General features: G+C 39.0%; 2 protein-coding genes across 8 annotated transcripts; one reads left to right on the top strand and one right to left on the bottom strand.

Moving 5' to 3' along the window:
* Nucleotides 1-508: 508 nt before the first annotated feature.
* On the top strand, nucleotides 509-5,370 carry dnajc19 (DnaJ (Hsp40) homolog, subfamily C, member 19). The gene is made up of 6 exons (XM_087830995.1): nucleotides 509-639; nucleotides 1,005-1,056; nucleotides 2,438-2,511; nucleotides 2,653-2,732; nucleotides 2,952-3,022; nucleotides 4,328-5,370. Exons 1-6 carry the CDS (start codon nucleotides 637-639, stop codon nucleotides 4,396-4,398), a joined length of 351 nt encoding a protein of 116 aa, XP_087687121.1. The 5' UTR covers nucleotides 509-636; the 3' UTR covers nucleotides 4,399-5,370.
* Nucleotides 5,371-5,563: 193 nt separating this feature from the next.
* Nucleotides 5,564-19,465, bottom strand: fxr1 (FMR1 autosomal homolog 1). Of its 7 annotated transcripts, none has more exons than XM_087830990.1 (20): nucleotides 19,371-19,465; nucleotides 19,155-19,268; nucleotides 15,805-15,857; nucleotides 15,587-15,680; nucleotides 15,411-15,482; nucleotides 15,169-15,317; nucleotides 14,864-14,957; nucleotides 14,554-14,670; nucleotides 12,933-13,103; nucleotides 11,462-11,540; nucleotides 11,115-11,224; nucleotides 10,863-10,958; nucleotides 10,107-10,238; nucleotides 9,747-9,972; nucleotides 9,436-9,529; nucleotides 9,221-9,330; nucleotides 8,688-8,897; nucleotides 8,385-8,462; nucleotides 7,641-7,723; nucleotides 5,564-7,504 (listed from the first exon to the last, which is right to left on the bottom strand). In XM_087830990.1, the coding sequence occupies exons 2-20, from the start codon at nucleotides 19,203-19,205 to the stop codon at nucleotides 7,316-7,318; spliced, it is 2,208 nt and encodes a 735-aa protein (XP_087687116.1). In that variant the 5' UTR covers nucleotides 19,206-19,268; nucleotides 19,371-19,465; the 3' UTR covers nucleotides 5,564-7,315. The 7 variants fall into 7 exon arrangements, with proteins under 7 accessions (XP_087687116.1, XP_035766638.2, XP_035766637.2 ...); XM_035910745.2 differs by having other exon boundaries at nucleotides 8,688-8,894; XM_035910744.2 differs by having other exon boundaries at nucleotides 8,346-8,462; nucleotides 10,863-10,949.
* Between the last annotated feature and the right edge of the window lie 2,269 nt (nucleotides 19,466-21,734).

Genomic DNA, 21,734 nt, shown 5'->3' with positions numbered 1-21,734 from the left:
AGCATCATCGGGAGGGCCCAAAACATAATTAACATCGCCTACAGCGTCATCTATTCACACTACGGGAGTCTGAAATTGAGGACTAAAAGACTCTCAAACACCTTCTACCCAAAGACCATTAGACACCTGAATAATGGTCTTCTACCACCTCATCACAGCTATTAAGTATAATTGCACTATTACTATATTTCTTACAGTATTATTAGAAGTATCTGTCACACTAACAAACTACCTTGCATAAGCATTAACACGAGTTTGCACATTCACTACTTGTACTTGTCTCATCCTAGAATCACAACAGCATATTTGTTTCATTGACATAAACTGGGTATTATTTTCATTTTTTTCCTTTTAAAAAAACGTTTCCCTTAAAATTTTTAACCTGTATTTTTTCTTTTAACTGTATGGCTTTATAAAGTCAAATAACTTTCACATTGTCCCGCAAATTTGTATTTATCTAGGAATAAACACAAACGTTAGAAACCAAGGAAACAGCTGTGAGTTGCGTTTACCCGGCGTTTACGACAGCTCTCTTTCATTTCCGGCATAAACACATGGACGCCTGAGCCACGAAAACATGAGAGGTCAAAAGTTATGGTCGTAATCTTCAGCAAAAACGGAACATAACACAGAAACATGGTAAGTTGAAATCGTGATTTACCACATAAAATGTGAAAATGGTTGCATGCTCGAGAGACTACGGAAATAGCGTTTGAAGGCGTTATTTTTAATAGCTAAGCTAGTGTTAGCTTTACTTAAACGTGCATATGACCCTACATGAACCAACACGACAGGACCAAGCTAAGCTAAAGTTTGGGGTTCTTCTTATTTTAACCAGCACGTCACTATTCGCCTGATAATTGGACCATTGATAGGTTTAAATCAAATGTAAACACGCCGCTTGGGTTTCGCAGCGAGCTCCAACGCGGTCACTGGTCTGCTGATTTGCGTTGTATCCCCTAATGTCCTGAAGCTTTCTGATTTCCACCTTTCTGCCTCCGCAGGCCAGCTCCATGGTGGCAGTGGGACTGGCTCTGGCAGCAGCTGGATTTGCAGGTCCGTGACTGGAAAATTTTGTTGTTAACTTTGTCAGACAGGGTTTCACGAGTGCACAGCACCATGGACATTGAACTTCAGTACAAAGCACTGGAATTGCAAGGAAACTATTAAACAAAATGCATACACATATATGGATGACATAAAAATAGCTCTACATAGTTCTATTTTTGTAAATTTACATGTGTTTTTGACAACTTTATAATAGTGTTATTTGCACTCTGCACATTTATAGTGTCATTTTGCTTAATATACTATCCCAAGCAGGAATAAGAGGCTTAAACTGTCTTACAAATAATGTAATGAAGAAAATATAACTGTTGATATCTAGCCAGGTTAAGCTAGATATCAACTCAGTAACTCGACCCTGGATTTCCTGGTCTAGCAATGACAGCGCTCGCATAAAAGAGGCGGTTTTGGCAGTGAGTGACTGATCACAAACATATAGAGCATAGCCGCATATTTAACAAAAGTAAAGCAAATTTTAATGTTTAACATAGAAAAAGGTTAAACACACAATGCAGACTAAATGCAAAACATGTTGCAGGCAGCGCAGCAGCAGTGTGACTGTACAGAGCTTTCCACGCATAGTATGTATAGTAAAAAGCATTGTTAGAAATGTTTGTAGACTGCAAGTGAAAAAGCACTTTGTAAATGCATTTCATCTAAAGGGAAGGAAGGCTGGTGGAAATGCAGGCAGTGTCAAACACAGATTTACAGTCTGATGAATAGACTTGCAGTTATAATAGTTGGTGTTTTGCAGCACCGTCATCACAAATGATAAATATTATATTTTGGAAGACTGTAGTTCAATCCATCCCATATCATAACAGATTCGTTTTGACTCAAACCCAAAACCACTGAATGATTTAACTTTCATGTTTATGTTGGTTTTCCGTTTGTTATCTATCAGTAGGTCAAGGGCGAGTCCTGTGTGTGTTGACAAAAACTACATGAAACCTCGTGTTTAAGGTTTAACACACTTGTAAGAATCATAGTTTCTAAGTTATGTGGCTTTTTATTGATTTTCAACAAATAAATTATTAAGCAGAAACTGAAGACCTCAGTGGATGTAAGACAATTTTTTTTTGGTAGTTCGGTTAAGCTAGGTGAGCCTAGGTGATTTTTTGTTATTTAATATATTCTCAGATTTTCATATGTTACAGGTTGTCTTGTAGTGTAAGTACTGTATCTGTATTGTTGTACTGTGATAGTAGGATTATCATGGGAAAAGTATTGTTAGTTGCTCCGGCGCCCAACCCTAAACCGCATCAGTGTTAACAGTAAAACATTTAAGCGACAAATCCACAGATTGATTTGTCATCTGAGATAAAGTGGATTTGCCCATCACTGTAAACGTCTCGTCTTTTTCATGTACCAGGTCGCTATGCCATGCAGGCCATGAAGCAGATGGAACCCCAGATGAAACAGGCCCTTCAGAGCTTCCCTAAAACTGTAAGAAGGAACCCGTGTTTGCTGTGATAACTCTGCCAGTTTGATGTGCAGAAAACACAGACACATGTTGGTCTTTGCATTCAGTCTGCATTTAGTTTTGTCTTTCCTAACTCGTAACCTCGACTGCACACATTGTTTCAGGCATTTGGAGGAGGCTACTATAGAGGTGGATTTGAACCAAAGATGACAAAGAGAGAAGCTGCTCTGGTTTTAGGTGTCAGGTATGTGGATGCTGATGAGCACTCAGCACTGATTCTTAGTCTATCTGTGATGTTACAATACTTCCAGGTTCAGAGAGGTTTGGTCTTGTGTTGCACGGCTACCTTGTTGTGTTGTTTGTAGTCTCTCCACTACAGCAGCACATTTAACAACCACCACTAATCACTCATAATAACTCACTGTTACATACATTTACTATTGCACCACTATTCTGTCTTCAGTCCCACAGCCAACAAGAATAAGATCAGAGAAGCTCATAGAAAACTGATGATCCTGAACCATCCAGATAGAGGTAAGAGAAAGCTTAGTGCTTACTCATAGACTGATTATTTTTCTGATGAGTCTGTTATCTAGTGAAAATAAAAAATAAACAAAATACTACTAAAATACAATGAACAAAGTTCAGTATACTCAGAGTATCTTTCCATTATCTGGCTTCACTTGCCTTTGCCTACAACGGTGGTCAACTTTATAAGTCAAGCAGGGACTTCCCAGTGTAGCTGTCAGCAAATTTGGATAAAAATGGCTGCGTTGAAGCATCAGAACAATCAGAGACATATATACTGAAAGCAGAGCAGCAGAATTTTTACAAAAATGGGGGAAGAAAGTAAGATTATATAAAACATGACGAGGTTAAGCACACAGTTCAGGCTGAAAGCAATCACGTTAGCAGTGTCAGTGTCTGGAAATGTCAAGCACTGTGCAGTAGTTTAGTGTTAAAATGTAAGAATGCCTGTGTGCTTTAAGGACTTGGGTCAAGACTGTAAAAGACATAAGTATCACAGCTCTATGATTAAGACACAAAGTAGGCTGACAGAATAAAAGTGAATGCTCCATTTGTGTAAGACAGTTTTAGCTTTATTATCTCAGCTGCAGCCAGTGGTCTGAGAGTAAAGAATAAGCATAAAAAGTTCATTCAGACATAGTCCTGCCAAATGTACAAATATGATACAAGGTCCACAAAGTCCAGATAGGTGTTCAGCTTTAGGATCATATATCAAGGTGTATAAAACAATAAAATAGTTTCAAACTTGTTTGCAGTCAACAAAAAAATAAAATCAAGGAATGAAGTTCTTCTCAGACTTTAAAAGCTTTCAACCCTCCTGGTATTTGTGCACACAAGTCTGAGGCATCACTGCAGAAAAACCAACACAGCTCTGTTCTGGAAAACACTGCACTGGCTCGAGAACCTTCGTAAAAATCAGTGACCACGTTTCACAATTGCACTTTATTTACAATGAAAAGCTGATCATGCAAAAAAATCAAGCAGCTGGAGACTCGCTTATTCAGACTGGCTTTTAATTAGTTTTAGGCTGTATGATGTCATTTGTATGCTGTTTTATCGTTTTATCTTCTGTGTTTTTATATGCCTGTTTTTATTGTTTTTATTTACCCACTTTGTAGGTTTTGACCTGTGAAAGGTGCTGTATGATTAAAGTTTACATAACGTTTAACTTCAGAATGTAGTCCTGAGCTGTTAAGCATGAGTGGCGAGTCTGTTAACAGGTCTTAGGTGTATTGTCAGCATCCTGCAGAGTAAAAGAAACTGTTTTGTTGTTCAACGTGAAGTGTGATTATGTGTGTGTGTGTGTTGCAGGTGGATCTCCCTACTTAGCAGCAAAGATAAACGAAGCAAAGGATCTGATGGACGGGCAGGCCAAGAAATAAAAGTGGAGATGCTTATTCATGCACTGACTGACTTGAAAGTTTTTCTAACTGATTGTTCTAAAAATAAAATCACGCTGTACAAGTGCAGACCAGAATCCTGTCATTATTACGGCTCAGTTTATATTGACTTTGTGAAATACTATAAAGAGGTTTCCATTTGACAGAACTTCAAATTGTTGTTTTGCGTTTTTTAAGATCACACATGAAGTGTGTTTCTTAGTCCAACCTACAGATGTCTCATAAGCAGTTACTAAACTTAATGGAGTCATTGAGTATTATGCATTTCGAGAGAGAACAAAGACAGTTTTTGTACTTGTGATTTTACTAGATACATTTGGACATGTGAATATTATGTTGCATTAACTTGAAAATGTCTTTTTAGCGACAGCACGCTGTTAATGTGGTAAAATGTTAGTAGGTTTGAACACTTTAGCATTAGCAGAAACTTCAAAAAAGTTTCTGTGCTTACTGAAATTACACTTATGCGATGTTCCAATGTAACGGGTTAATTCACTCAAAAGCAGATTTGTGGCATTTAAATCAACTTAAGCAGGTGAAACATTTTGCATTTGCATATGGAAATGTTTTGAAGCTTAGCCAGTGAAAAGAAGCCGGTTGTATGCAGAAAAAGAAATTCTGTCTGATGGATACTGAAACATGAGTGGTGACCAAATCAACAGCTTCTAAGTCTGTGAACTTAGCAACATGAAACTGCCTGTGACTCCACAGAGGGTGTGTTGGCAGGATCCCATCTGTGGTGAAAACACTTCATTACGTTAAGCCAAAGACAACTTTTCCTATTTCTTATTTCATAAGTTTTTAACTTGTAAAAGAGACACCACAGCTATCATATACAAATCATGGCTAGTAAAGGATGCCTACATTGTATTCATACATTTAATAATCTTTCTGGCTGCAGGATAATACAAAAACTAGCAAGACACTTTTCAATAAACTTGGTCAAGAGTTAGATGATGTGGGTCATGTCTCAGTTTTTGAAAAAGACAAACCTTGTTTGAACTGCACCAGTATACTTTACACATCAGTAAACACAGGTTATTGTCACACTCGCTATCCAAATCAGAATCTCCACACAATGCAGCGACGCAGCATTCCCGAAAAGTATGTGTACAGCTAACGGTCACAAGCAAGACACAGAGATGGGTTTTAGATCTACACGAAAGATCAAGTTTATTTAAGAACCACCTGCATACAAAACATATTGCACATCAACCAACCAGACGATCCTTAAAAAAACAACAAAAAAAACTTTACTGTAGTTGACCCAACAAAAACACTTGGGATGTCACAACTCTCAGTAGTCCAAATTTGTCCCAAAAGAAAACCTCTAAGCATCGCATGTTAGTGTCAAGAAAACAGAAGAGATTGTTTTTGTTTGTTTTTTTAAATACTGTACATTTTCTTAAAAATAAATAAACCAAATATATCTCCTTCCTTAGTGGAACAGTCATGACCAGTTTCCAGCCAGCCAGTGTGGAAGAACCATGAAAATGACATCGTCACCTGGGCAAGGTTTTCTGGAAACATCTCAACACCGCAGTGGTCGGTTTTTACAGGGCTCTGTTTTCCCCAACAGTGGGCAGATAAAAGTGGACAATAACCTAAAAGAAACTCAAGTGACTTTATTGAATTCCTAGTGAGGGAAAAAATTAATCAGCATCAAGCATTACTCGTGATGTACGTAATGAAACAATGTTTAGGAATGAGATGTTTCCAGGTGACCGAGCACTGATGGTACATATCTGTCCAGCACTAAACGGTAACAAGCCAGTTTTCAGACTCAACTACAATCACGTTTTAAACAGAAGAAAGGTTATGTTTCAGTGCAAAGAAAACAACTCTTCTACAGTTTCTTTTCCAGACACGATGTAAAAGCATTTCTTCTGTGACCCAAGTGGTTGCATATTGGAAAAACAGGAAGCAGCTAATGTGAAATTCTTCAACAGATATATTTATTTATATATATATATATTTATATATATATAAAGGATAACTGGATTCATCCCCACCCTCCCCACAACGAGAACAGACACTCCTGACTTTAAAAAGATGCCCCTAAAATCCTTTTGGGGTGTTTCAGTGGTTGCCTTCACCTCCCGCAGTACCATAAGAGAACATTTAGCACATGGAGACGCCGTGTCTGGTTCCGCTGTGGCAGATGAAGGCTAACACAGAAACAGGTGAAAGGATTTCAGATGGCATGCAGAGCCAGGCAACGACATGTTGAATCTACTCTCAAGGCACGACAGCTAATCACGTGTATGTCAAACATACTTGGGGTTTCCAACAAGCCAATCTGCACTGTGCTACTGCCCATGCAGATCAGTTAATTTACATCCTGAAATAAGTTTATGGAAGCATTTTTCTGGATCCAACGAGGAAAAGGCTTTTTTTTTCTTTTTGTTAATGTTTTAAAACCCTGCTGTGATGTTTCTACGAATAGAAAAAGGACTGCTGCATTCATACCACAGTATGGGTTTGAGTGGAATCCCTGTCTGATTTAATAAACGCTGTACTCAGTGCAGCCTCTCCCAGAGCTCTCAGTGAAGACAGGACTGAAAAGCACAGTTCATGTACACATCTGTAAGTTTATGTGTGTTTGACTATCTTTGGCAAGCTCATACAGGAAGAACTATTGTAAAAAAAAAAAAAAAAAAAAAAAAGTAAAATGAATAGTTGGATAAAACAGGTGTAAAAAGGGAGGTTCAGGTTCTGACCTCTGAAATTTGCACAGCGGAACAGGTCACAAATATTTGGAAAATCTAAAATAAAAAAGAGAGAGAGAGAACAGTGCTTTAAATGTTATGGTTCACTTCTGAAGCTGCTCCAGTCATGGAGATTCAATCAAGTGCAGCTCTAGAAGTTCAAATATTTGAAACCATTTTCCTTGCCCTGACTAGGAGAGTCCATTAACAACAGCTTCTGGGTTAGATTCCTCCTTGTAGGAGACTTTAGTGGTCTTCTCAGTGGAAGACCTGGGAGCTCTTGTGCCATTGTTGCCGTCGCCATCGGCTGCACCGTTAGAACCATTAGTGGTTGCCACGGCAGAGTTTGGGCTGTGTTCAGCGATGACATCCACCTGACCCTAAACAGAAAGGTGGGACAAACAGTGCGTGATGGATGAGAGAGAATGACAAATGAATGGATTCACACTAAATCACCGTTGACTGCCAGGCTTTTAAAGCAGCGAGAAGTGAGGATATTGTAAACTAGATACTGACCACATCCTTGTTTTTCTGGGAGTCCTTCTCGATCATCTGTCTGCTCTGAGACTCAGCCCTGGATATGTAGTCAGCCACAGTAACTGCACAAATACAACAACAGAGAAAATAAACTATGAAAGCACATGAAGACTGACTCCTTCATGTCAGAGCAGAGGAATGCTGCACAAATCTGTTTCAGATATTCCAAACTTCATCAGGATTGTATCGTCTTTAGTCACAGTTCTTGTAGATTAGTGAAACACACACAACAGCAGCATTTGCAGTGTGAAGTGAATTACTATTAAACCTGTGTACACAGTTAAAGAAAAAGTGCCCTTTCTCACAGTCTGAGAATAACTTTTTACTAATTATGCATTTTAGATTCAAGATTACACCAAAATATGTTAGAACAATTTACAATGACACACCACACAAACAAGACTATTAATTGCTGTTAATGTCAGCATGACAAAGCAAAAGCAAGTTGTGACCAAGTTATTAGTAAAAAAAAGGTTTTCTGCTAAAAAGAGATGCATACTTATATTTCTACGTACCAAACCTTGTTAGAAAATGCTATATTACAGTATTGATCAGCCATATTGAATCAAATAGCAAAAGCCAAGAACACGACTGCTCAGTTTTCCATAGTTTGTGTTTAGCATGGTGTTGGTGGAACACAAACAAACACAAGGTTTTTTTAGTCAAGTCATTCAGAGTGCTCACTGGAGGAAGGCACACTAGGTGATCCAGTTGCCTGGTTACCTGGCTGCCTCTCTTCAGGCAGACGGTTTCTGCGACGCCGGCTACGATTACGACGTTGAGGTTTAGCTTCCTGGTCATCTAAAGGTGTCAGGTCATCACAAACACAGGGATTGGGGTGGAGGGACTTACATCGCGATCTACAATTGTGATCTACTTTGAGCTGCACTGACGCCCTTTATGTTTCAAAATAGAAATGATGCACTGCTGCACAGTCCTGACAGCTCAGAACAGCAGTCGGTATAACCTGGTATAACACTGTGCGAGACAACAACAACAACAACAAATATCTAGTAACGTTCATACCTGTTCCATTTTCACTCATAGAGGCGTTGTCTGACTCGCTCATGCCATCAATCAGAGTGGTATCCTCATCTGTTCTGCGTCGCCGAGATCTTCTGCGGCGGTTAGCAGGCAAGTTGGAGTCGCTAGCATCTGTATCAGCTGTCTGATCGGTCTCTGTGTTTACCTCCAAGGCTCTATAGTGATGGTTATCCTCATGGTCTCGAGGCCCTGCTGCACATACAGGATCAGATTAATAGGCAAAAACTTTCAAACAGAACTTTAACAGAAGAAAATGATAACTTAGAGTGTCAATATGTCTGTGAAGGTTCTCAATCATCCAGGTCGTAGTCTAAGGAACTTGGAAAGAAAAGCTTCTGGCCTTCTTTAAGTTTCCTGAAAGACGTTTCAAGGAAACTTGAAGCTTCAGTCCAGAACTGAAGAGGCTTCTTGGATGAAACATCTTCAAGGAAACTTAAAGAAGTCCAGACGCTTTTCTTTCCAAGCTCCCTAGACAAATTAGAGTGTCCCTACTTTCCTTGAATTATCAATTTTACCAGAGCTGTTGCTGTAACTTCCTCTTCCTCCTCGTCCCCTTCCCCTTCCTCGGCCGGGTCCTGGCCTTCTGCGGCCATCTCTCTGTGGCCGTGGGCCTCTCTCCCGCTCCCTGCAAGTCCACCAAACCAAATGAAATTGATCACACAGAACAGCAACCAGCAGTTTATTCAAAAACTGGTGAGATAATGCAATATATGGATCATAGTAAGCTCACCTTTCATGATCTTCTCCAGCCAGAGACCAGTCACTCAGCTCATCTTTGCGCTCAGAATCTGTCTCAGAGGCGTTGGACTGCTCTGAGGTGTTGCCTGAGTGTAACCAAACACGCGTGAGAAGACAAAAAAAGAAAAAGAAAGAAAGAAAGAATAACCCACGTAAAAAGGATAGAACAAAGAGGGAGAAAGAAGGAGATAGTTATACACCTTGTTATAGGTGCGAACAATCCAAACATTTGACCTCCTGCATGATTTTACTGTATATGTGATTTTTTTGCACATATAGCGTTTGATTTTTAGAGATGCCTACCATATCCAGTGCTGTAGTTGTGGCCCCTGCGTCCACGCCCTCGGCTGTTGTAGGAGCGACTGCCATGCACGGACGTAGAGGAGGCATTGGCATTGTTTTCTGTATTATACCCGCCTCCTCTCTCCCCCCTCTCTCCCCTGTCCCTGTCAACTGGTCGGTGGCCCTGGGTAATCTGACGCAACTGTTCGTCAATCTGCATCCGTTCCAGACGAAGCTGCTCCACCTCCTAGAGCAAAGGAAGACAATAAATAACACAAAAAAAGCAGTATGTTCTAAACTAAATAAATAAAAAATGCAAATCTGAGAGCTTTGTTTTAAAATAGTCATCACGGCACACACATGCATAATGACTATACACACATCTACATCACATCCAGTGTGCCTTGTGTTGTTTATTCTTAATCTTGCTAGGCTGCCTCCCTGTGTATAATCCACAATCTGCCTCAGCTCTTCCGCTAGCTGCGCGCCCTCTGCAAGTAGCTCCACCATGTCCTACACACAAACGGTGCAAAACAAAGCACACACGAAGCACCGACGCAGCACAAAACATGCAAACACCACAGGACACACACATACACATGGTGCAAAATGGATAGACAGCAAAATACAGACTGCAGAAGAGCAAATTTCACATATCTATGAATCCTGCACTACGTTTTTATATAAGATTACTTGCTAAAGACTGAATTGGTGGTAAATTAAAATCCAGCTCATCAATATGGAAACGAAGGCTTCATTGTAACTAAAGTAACGGCCTCCAATATGAAATATTTTGACAATATTGTCAATTATTTTAATATTATTTCTATTTACTGCATACAAACATATTTCCCATCCTTCTGCACTTAATATTCAAATCAAATTAAATATAAGAAATTATAATAACACATCTGAGAACACTATCTGCAAAGCACATACAAAAAGCAATCCTGCTTGAGCAATGTTTATTGTGTGCTGTTTCCATGCTAAAAGCCGGGCAGTGTCATTAGTGTTGTGCCAGAGTGGACATTAAAAGCAGCTTGAGATAGCTGGGAATTCACATTGCAGCATTTGAAAAAGGTTAGCAAACGCAACACGCAGACACACGTGCACGCTCACACACAAAGGTGCTCGTACATTTAGGTAAGAGATGTGGTACTCCAACAAGACCTGAACGTTGCCAATGCTCTCCTTAGTGCCGACAAATGTGAATGGGACCATTCCCTGTGTCAACAAAACAAAAAAAAAACACAACACAGATGTTAATATGGGACTGTCCAACTAAATGACACTGTTTGTACGCTCTGACTCCTATAGACTTTTAAACATCTGTCATAGTGATCAGTGCTTTATCAGTTGGGGGTAAACACATCGCAGTAGCAGGCTTACTTCTTGTCTGGGCTGCTTGGTATCGTTATCTCCTTCTATCCTGACACGCACCACACCGGACTTGTCCACTATCTCCTGGATGACCTTACCATTTTTACCAATCACTTTGCCTAAAGACAAAGAAAAGAGAAAAAGATCAAAAGGTGGGACGTCGCAGCTTAGGTCAAAAAGATGAGACACTAGTAAACTGAGTATATGAAAGTTTTTGTTTAAAAATTTAATTCATGTTGCTGAGAAGTTGAGCAAATAATGTACTGAATGAATGAATGACTTGTTACTAATTATTCATTGCTGTTACTAAATACCAACTTCTTTATACCCTTCTTAAAATAGTTGAATCTACTTACCAACAAGGTTTCTTGGCACCTGGACCGAATCCTCTACAAATTCCAAGAAGCCTCTGGCTTTCTTTACTGCCTCTGCTGTCTAAAGGAAGACACAGGGTCGCTTACATATATTACACACTCAGCTAAAACATATACACAACCCAGTTACCACTGTACAACATGTACAGTATTTACACAAAGACCACGTCTAAAGAGTCCCACGCTATTTCTCTTATAAATAACATTCTCCATGTGAGACCATTAAAAAAAGAGACTTAGCAAATCCAATTTCATGTCAGCATTTTCATATTACGTCACACATAACCTGCCATACAGGAATAATTATGGATTCTTTAAATGGTGTTCATTTCTTTGTAGGAATCTCGTCAACTAAAAGCAACAATTTCATAAGAAAGATATGTTATTACTTCTCTTCTTGTTCACTATTAGAGAAAGCATCTATACTGTTTACCAGTTTAAGTGCACATGTTAAACACCATGTCACCCTCGTCATCACTTCTCTTTCTCACATCCTCACTGGCAGGAGCTAAGACGTGAGTAACAACCATGTTGTTGTATAGAATAATAAAGCCCTGCTGATAATTCAATATATACTGAAAGACAATTTAGCCAATTTAAGCTAGATAAAATACTAAATATTTACTGATTTTGATGTGCAAATTACTTTTACTTTGCTTTTATATACAGAAGGTAAAATATGTATTGAACAGGTCACCAATTCTCTAAGTAAATATGTTTCTAAAGGTGCTTTTGACATCAAATTGTCACTAGACATTGGTAACAACCCATGAAAAATGTGAAAAAAGGCATGGAAAATCATGACACTAGCTGAAATCTATCAGTAACTAGAAAGCAATCCTCCCACTTAGTGCAAATTCATTATCAGCTGATTCAGTCCCAACTGATGGCCTATAAAAAGCTGTCCCATTACTAAGATGTCTCACAAGAAACACACAAGATGGGTAAAACCAATGAGCTCTCGCAAGACCTTCACAACCTTATTGCTGCAAATTTTTCAACATAAAACAACCTCCCTATAAGATTTCAAACAGCGGAGTGAAAAGAATTATCAGAAGAGTTGTTCAAGAGCCCAGCAACAGAAAGACCTGGAATCAGCAGGTACAATTGTTTTAGTACAATTGTACTCACCATGCAAGACTCCATTGCTGAAGAAAAAGCATGTTGAAGTGTGATTAAGGTTTGCTGAACAACATTTAGACAAGCCCATGAAATACTTTAATACTTGAAATACTTGAATGAACTTTAGTAACTTGAGTAATTTCTCATTATTACACATAATGGACATCTATGGTTTGATTTCTTTGCATGTATGGATTGGCTGACATCTGGTGAGAATTTTATGTCAATAGCATCTTTAAAAAGTGACTTAGATCATTTGTGACGTGTTTAATAGTTATTTTACCCGGTGTACAATCCAGTAACCCTACTACCCCCTGTATTACCAACCTACCTCCCCATAAATCCTGAAATTGCCTGACTCCTCATCCAGCTCAATGGCAGTTACACCTGGAACCTTCCGGGCTTGCTGGATGTTGCTACCATGGCTGCCAATGGCCAGGCCCATTAGATCCAGTCTCACTGTAAACTCCTCCTGGAAGGAAGACACCAAGTGCCTGGAGTTCTACGAAAAACACAAGACATAGTCACAATCAATGAACTCAGTCAGCTCTGCCTGAAGCTTTCATCCTGTACAAAAACTGAACAATAACAAATTTAAGCGTACTGTTAATTTAAACTCAAAAACTAAATGCTCGACCTTACAGAGGTTACGATTATTGAAATATCTTTGGTAATATGGTTGTGTCCAAGGATGCTGAGCTCATGGACTGATAATGATCAGAGTAACTGCTAGTGGCTTGCCAATCAAGAAATTTTTTTGTCTTGTTTTTCCATGCATTACATTACACTTATCAGATTCATGAGTCATTAACTTCATCAGTTTCACTATATCTTCATTTCAGTATTTCTACATATTACTGACACTTGTGACACAGATGCAACTTCAAACTCTGTAAGGAACGGCTACACTGATCCACCATCACAAAAGTAGAGGTCAAAGAAGAAGAGGATTCCTGTCTGTAGATGTGACTTTAAAGTATTTGGAAAGATGCTACTTTCTCTTCTTTCCTTAACTTCTTTAGATTAAAAGATTAATATGTATGAGGAGCACATGATGCAGGGCTGAGCAGAGACAGGTGAGCTACTTCAAAAAGAAAATGAAATTAAAAAAAACAAAACAATCAAAATAGACTGAACAAGTTTGTTGAAAAAAAAGTTTAGTTAAAGAAAAAAGTGTCAAATGTTATAACTTTATACAGTTTTTGCTGTTCAGCTAGCATCCGCCTACTTACAGTCACCCAATGATAGGCTAAATCATCCCTCACTGTATATCAGGGGTGGGGAACTCCAGGCCTGAAATGTTGGTGTCTTGCAGATTTTAGATATCACCCTGGGTCAGCACACATTGAATCAGATGATTACTTAATTACCAGCCTCTGGAGAACTTCAAGGCATGTTGAGAGGGTAATTTAGCCATTTAAATCAGCTGTGTTGGATCAAGGACCCGCAGGACACCAGCCCTTGAGGTCTGGAGTTCCCCCATCCCTGCTGTATATGAAGGCCACACTGCTGGAAGAGCACACGTTAGTTCTTTTTGAACTGGAAGCAGAAAATAAACTTGCCACTTACTTACCTACTTCTTTCTTTCTTTTTTTCTCTTATTTTTAAGTTTCAGCTACACAGCTTGCATTAGGTGCACCGCACTATGTTAACCCCACTCTCTCACCTCAATTATTGTATTATATTATGGTATTATACAACAATCAGTCTCTGGAGATCATTGCCCAATACTAAATGGCACAATAAAAAGCTATAAGCAAAATGACAATTGCTCAACTAAAAAGTATAATTTGGCTATTGTTTTAGCTTACTTTAAGCAGTAGGATTGTATTTTACCATTTACCATAATAAATGGCCTGAACTACCAACTGAGATTGTTCCAAGGCAACTACAGTGCAAACAGTAACCCCAGAACATCTCAGTAACAGATCTTTTTCTTGCCATCACCCTACCTCAAGGTGTTTTGTGGCTTCCTGGTTGCGTGACATTAGAAGTAGCTTGGTCCTGAGGCTGCGCAGGTGCATGTCACTCAGCAAAGACACACGCTTCACTGTCGTCTCGTTGGTGGACTAAAACACACACACACACGGGAAATAAAAAGACTTATGCAAATATGTGGGGATACTCCTCTGCTCATAATCACTAAAAGAAATGAACAGCTGAGTCATGTATTACACAAACATGCAGGGCAGGATAAAGGTGTAGCCTTGGTGCTACTGTACATATCCACATGTCACCACAGAATCACAGAAAGCCAGTTACCACAATCACTAGTTGGCTGGTCTCAGGGCAGTATGAGATGTGAGAGGCTCCCACGGCTTTCTTGAAGTCTTTATGAGCATTTTCATTCTGGCACCTGTCCACAAAAAACAAAAAACATATTACCTTCCAATCCTTAAACAAACAGTTCACATCTACTGAAAAAACGAGACAGACCATATATAACAGGTACAATAAAGGCTCTACTGCATAGACACACTCTCACTGCTAATGAACTAAACAAGCCTGTGAATTTGGTTAGAATCTGTCTGTCTCTAATTTTGTTGCTGTAAAGGTGCTGTACATACGCTTCTTGTAGATCCTGAGGAACCGGGACAAAGCACTTGTGAAAGGAGTTCTTGGTGATGGCCTTGTTGGTGTTGACCGGACGCAGACGTTCAAAGGTCACTATTTCGTTGTAAGTCGCGTCACAGGCTGCATACTCAATCACATAGAACTGGAAATATGGAAAGGTTCAACAAAAAAAATGAATAAGTAGGATACTCTTCATAGTGCCTCTAGTCACATATACAAAAAAGGTTTTACTCACATCTCCCTTCATCATGCGGACTTTAGCCAACCACCAACCACACGGCTCAAGTTCAGTGGCTCTAGAAAAGATCTGCCAGGAGACAAAAACACAAGCAGGATAAGGCACATATAGAAAGAAGCAGGTGAGGACAAGAGGAAAAGAAAAAAGGAGAGAACTTATATATGTGTCCTTACCTCCACCTCGTCACCCTCTCCAATCTCCTTCTTGACATCAGCAGGTGGGGGCATCCTGACATCACTGAAGGGCACTTGGCGTTCTGGCTGCCAACTGACAAAAAAAAGACCCAATTTTTTTATTTTACCTAAAACATGGTGGTTCTGGATCTATGATAAAATATTAAATTTACATGTTTTATGAAAACTGGTCAAATGCAGAAGAAGTAAAGACTCACTTGTTCTCAAAGGCAATGGTGAGAGAGTCATCGTGGATATCTTTGACAAAGCCCTGCAGGAGGGACAGACACACAGATCAGCGGTTAAATATAGTTCCTGCTTTTTTATGTCTAGAAGAGAAAGGGACATTTCGGGTATGGAAACCCATTTTTTTTATTTTGTGCATGCACACAAAGTATATACACATTGTTGACAAGATGCACACTCCTGCTGATTGTTTGCCACTGTCTCATCTTTATACAACTCACAGTAACATGCTAAGATATGCACAGCACTAGCAAACAATTCTGAAGAAAAGTGCTAGGATGTAAACAAGGATGTGCACAATAATGAATTTGAAAATACTTAAAAACCCTGCATGAAAAGAAGCGAATTGAACACGTTTGTTAAACACTAGGATACAGTGTGACAGCACAAAGTGTAAAACTGAATGTGAACATAACTACGTTTCCCACAGATTTAGATTCAATTTGTTGGTGGAGGAGGTGGGCATGTGCATGCAGATAAGTGATCTTGAGCTTTTGTGTATAGAAGGCACACACTGGCTTTCTTAAAAGAACTATTACATAATGTGTTTATATTATCTGATTTTTAAATACTTTTCTCCCCTGCAAATAATTTAATAACCAAGTAGCATAGCCTCCCACAGCTTCACTCCAACTTTCAGGATGTTGGATGTCAATTAGCAGCTGACTGATACTGATGACTGCCACAACACTCAATGAGTAATAGCAGCCAAACTTTCAAAATAAGAGCAGGGCATTTATCTATTAGTAAACTGATCGTCAATGGCTTTAATTTTTCATATGGATGAAAAAATGTAATAACTACCACACTGTTGTTAAATCTCAGCAGCAGAGGTCTTAAAACTGGACTAGTAAAATCTGAAAGCCATAAACAAAGACTTCTTTCAGCTGGTTCCTTCAGGGGCTGCCACAGCAGACCATCTGCTTCCATGTCACCCTATCCCTAGCATTCTTCTTTGTCACACCAGCAGTCTGCATGTCCTCCATCATTACATCCATAAACCATCTGTGATGTCCTCCTCATTTCTTCCTGCCTGGCAGCTCCATCTTCAACATCCTTTTCATCCATCTCAGCCTTGCCTCTCTAACTTTGTCTACAATATGCTCAACTTGAGCTGTTGCTCTGATGTACAACATCATTTCTAATCTTGTTCTTACATTACATTTTCTAACTTAATCTAAACATCTTCACTTCTGCCACCTCCAGCTCGGCCTCCTGTCTTTGAATCAAAGCCAAACTTGCAGGCAGTGAAACCAGCAACTTTCCAGAAAACGTACCAGAAAACAAACAAAAGAACAACAAAAACAAAAGGACAATGGCAGTGGCAGCGAACTGAAGAAAAGTATTTTAGTGAGACACTGATAGCCTCATGAGCTTCTTCAGGTAATTCGGGAGAAAGAGAGCTTTGTTGTCACTGTCTTAGTTTATGTTTTAACATGTTTAACACTGCATTTATTAGCATATTAGAATATTATCTGCAGTAAACAATCATACTTTCTTACACTATGTGAGATAGCATGTCTGAAACCTTAGTACGCAACCACAACCGATAATAGTCTAGCACTACTATTTAATACTGTGGTATGCTAACACTGACAGTGACATCAGCACCACTGATGGTAACAGATAGCGACCAACACAGATAGATTAGTGTGTAAAATATCTAAATAAATAAAAAACAAAATGATATATTTGATAAGTATGGACTTGTTTTGCAAGTTTAAGTTTGAACTGCTTTCCAGCATTTGACAAAAAAAAATCCTCGCCTGTATTTAATCTGTTGTAAAATTACTTGATATGCTATAATCTGTCAAATATGGCAAATATATCTCTTATGAAAGGTATCACGTCATTTTGATGCTAGAAACAACATTCCTATCATAGGGTAGAAGCTGCAAAATTACTTTTATATATCCTTTATTTATCCAGAAAGTGTTATTGACATTACAAAAGCCTTTTTCAAGAGAGATCTGGCCAAGAGGGCAGTGGAAAACGCAACAAATATATCATCACAGTTCTTTTATACACAGGCACAATAACAGAGAGACATAAAAACACTGTAAAACTAGTAATTTCCTTACTTAACGTACAACTCCTACATAAGTCCTAATGACTACAGTCTATTTAACAACATAAGTAAAGATATCATTAAAAAAACACCAACAAAAAGAAAACACACACGCACACACAGAAACATCAGAAATCAGTTTTGGCAGTGGATCATTTTTTGGCACAACGCCTGTGCTAGTGTCAAACGTGAGGTACCCAACACTACACACCAGACTTGGAAGTACTGAACCCCAGGTTCAATGCGTTCAGACACTTATTTAAGCCATGTGTCTCGCTTGCGTGAAGGACGGTGTTGATTACATTCAAAGAAAGCACACACACGTATGTCTAAAGAGTTTAAGACACAGGGGTGGCAGAGTGGACAGAATCGCCCAGGAAAAAAGAGGGTGTGTTAAATAAGGAAAAGCAATGAGAACAGTGTGAAAATGCAGTAGTACAAAAGAAGTCATGGGCTGTGAAGGTGAGAGAAGAAAGAAAAACTTTGAAGTCTGGAGAAAAATGAGAAGAGAGAGGAGACACAGGGGGAGAAGAGGCGAGGGTGTTGCTGTGGGCAGCACGTCTAGAAATAGCTTTAAAGTCGATGGTATCAGTGACCCACTCGACATGCCAGCTGGTCGGGATTGACAAGGAACAGCTGGCTCACACATACCGAAAAATAGCTTCGGCATGATGGAGTATCAAATAATAGACAGCGACAGTCAGTCGTGAAGTCTGTGCAGAGAGACTTCAAAATCTCTCACACCACCAACCATAGTGCCTTCACAACACGACACACTTTAATAAACTGCTTCAAGGTATAATGGGCTGGTCCTCCGTGTTTCTGATATCAGCTCAATAGCCAATGATGACACATGCAGATCCTACTTACTTCAGCAACATCTTTCGACGTCAACAGCTAGGCAACTATCAAGTTAGCTAACTTTCAGCTCGAGAAAGCGGCACAAGAAGTCAAATAAAATTAATAACACCTGCCCTGTGTTACATATTCAAGTTATCCCATGCAAGACTGCGGTTCTTCCAAACTGGCTTTGAAGAAAGGTCCTCAAAAGTGTCAGCTGGCGAGGACATGGGAGTGACGCTAGCTTAGCTTGCTAATTATGGCTAGCATTGCTAGTACAAGCTAATATCGAACTCTCGGGTACGTACAGAGGAAGTCGGATCATGTTGCCACAATCCACGAGACTTAAACTAGAATACTGTACCGTATGAACAACTTTTATGTTTGAAACTGCATTGATAAGCCGGTATTTACCTTGTAATAAGCCCCGTTGGAGCCACGGACCTCCACCGCCAGTTCTTCCATATTGGAAACGCAAAGGATGTTGGGACGACAGGTGCTCCTTCAAGCGTCAGGAGGACTTGACATCTTAGCACCAGTAAAATGTATAACAACCAAGTACATGTAAAATTTGCACATTCAAAACTGAATTAAAATGAAAATATAACTTGTTATTCTAATGTAGCTTACCTGACAAACCAAAAGTGAAACTACAAAAGATGAATGCCCTTTTATTTATGTTTTGTAGTTTCAGTCCCGTTTTATTGCTAACATACATTCAGAGCTTGTTGCTATAGTTACTATTTGCTGTATCTACTCTTGCTGTTGTAATGACCATTAGAAGACACCTACTAAATCACTTTCAGTACATGTTATTCCAATTTTTGCAATAACACAGACAACCAAACTGACCTAGTCAAGATAGCTGACTCAGATGCAATACTTGTAGTAAAAAGTAAATCCCCATTTCAGTTTCCGGAGCAGTGTTTCCTTGCAGAAGGATTGTAACACAAAAAGTTTGGTCTGAGGATGTGATATTTAGGAGCAATATTTACTCTGGAAATGTAGTGGAGTACCGAAAAAAAAACCCACAAACTTAAAGACAGTCAATTTCTGATGGAATTCAATTAAGGTTCATTTTATTTACATACTGCCAAATCATAGCAAATGTTACCTCACAGCACTTCATCCTGCAAGGTAAAGAGCTTAAAGCATTAGAATGAAAAGCCCAACAATCAAACGTACCCCTATGACTAGGCACTAGGTGAGGGTGGAACAGAAAAACACCATCTTAACAGGAAGTACCCGCCTTAAGGAGGGGCAACTATCTGCTGCTACTTCAGAATTACTTTCCTGGACTGTACTGTCAACAGTTCTAAATTTGTATGAAATTGTAAAAAAAAAAAAGAAAAAAGAAAAAAAAAGTGCACTATCAGAATATAAATGTAGGTCTCTTTTATTGGGATACAGCTTGAAACGCTGCTCTAATAGTAAACATCATCAGTAATGAGAGTTATAGAAAAAGGGTCAAATGCTTTGTTCACCTGTGGTTAGACTGTGGTGCGAGATTCAAACTTAAGAGATACATGCTCCAGTTTTTAGTTTTTTAATTTCCAGTGTTTAAACCCATTTTAAAAATCCAGCTTTACCTGCCTATGAAACTACATCTTCTCAGGTATAAGAAAATGTAGCAGTGTACTGAGCAGCAGGGAAAAATTAAACAGTATGATGAATAGCTCTGAAAAGGCAAACTTGTGGTGCCTTAGAAGAAGGGGGAAAAAAAGAAGAATACAGGGACCTCACCTCATTTTTGCAAAGAGTTCTGACTGTTCGCCTCTTTTTTACAGGTGGGGATTTGGTCCAGTGATTCCCTTTTCAATCCCTGCTTTGCCATTGTACGCATAAGTCACTTCAAAGTCATACAGAGTGATGACATTTGTCCTACAGTGAAGCATTTATGGTCCTGATGAAAGTTCATTCTTCCAGAATGATGACAGTAGTTACTAAAATAATTGGTGCGCTTCCAAAAAAAAAGACCCCAAATAGATATTATAGCCACCGGGTACATGCACAGGTTGGTAATGTTAATTATAATATTACCAAAATATTTTGGACAACACAACAGATGGGGTTTTTTTTTTGCATAGTGTTCCAGAAACCTGTGGTGCAATGCCTTACTGACAAACTTATTTTCAGTGTTTCTGTTATCAGCCAACTGACATACATTGGTGTGTAGTACAACATAATGAGTAATCAGCAAACTGCTTTATTAACAGCAAAAGCTACAGTTCTCTAAAATTCAGAGTTTCTGTATTTTTATCATTTTGTTGTGCTAAAAAGATATGGGAAGAAGAGAACTCTTTAGCACATCTCTCCCCTAGTGTGCATTCTGAGGAGTAATGCAGTATTCATTATTCTTGAATTATTCTTATTATTCCGATGCAATGGCCTATTTCCTTGTGTTCACATTAGTAAGTTTGGCTCATTTGTATAATGATTTATCACAGGTAGCCAAGTTCACATTACCTTTTAAGAGATCTTCATTTCTCCTGCACAGAGAAAAGTGTATAAAAGCCGTGTAATACAAAACAGCTGACCAAAAAATGTTCAAAATTGTCAAAATATCTCAAGTACTGAGAATACCTTCACATCCAGTGCAGGTGACATTTGCTTCCAGCTAATGGTGCTTGAATCCAATATTATTTTATCCCCATTTTCACAGGAAAAATACACCTAATTTGAGTGTATTTTTTGATCATTTATTTATTTAGGTATAGTTTTCTAAAAGCTCCCCGGCAGGGTTACTCTGTAGATTTGGTAGAGGAACATGTAACACATAAGACTGTGTGGCAGACAGACAAACAGAGAGCAGGTGCTGGCTCATCTTTTACAAACAGCCACTGTGACACCTAGTGGCGATTAGTTATTCTCTTGAGGTCTGCTATCACTGTGCAGCAGATGCTGTATTATTTCTGATCAGACCATCAGACTGCACCAGAGATAAACTATAAATCATCCTCAGCAATATAACATCAGTGTGTACACAGTGTACAC

This window comes from Neolamprologus brichardi, chromosome 17 (genome assembly GCF_056152115.1).
Source record: "Neolamprologus brichardi isolate AB-2024 chromosome 17, ASM5615211v1, whole genome shotgun sequence".
Classification (NCBI taxonomy): domain Eukaryota; kingdom Metazoa; phylum Chordata; class Actinopteri; order Cichliformes; family Cichlidae; genus Neolamprologus; species Neolamprologus brichardi.
The sequence above is the reverse complement of the archived record's forward strand: the minus strand, read 5'-3'. Positions and strand labels throughout refer to the sequence as shown.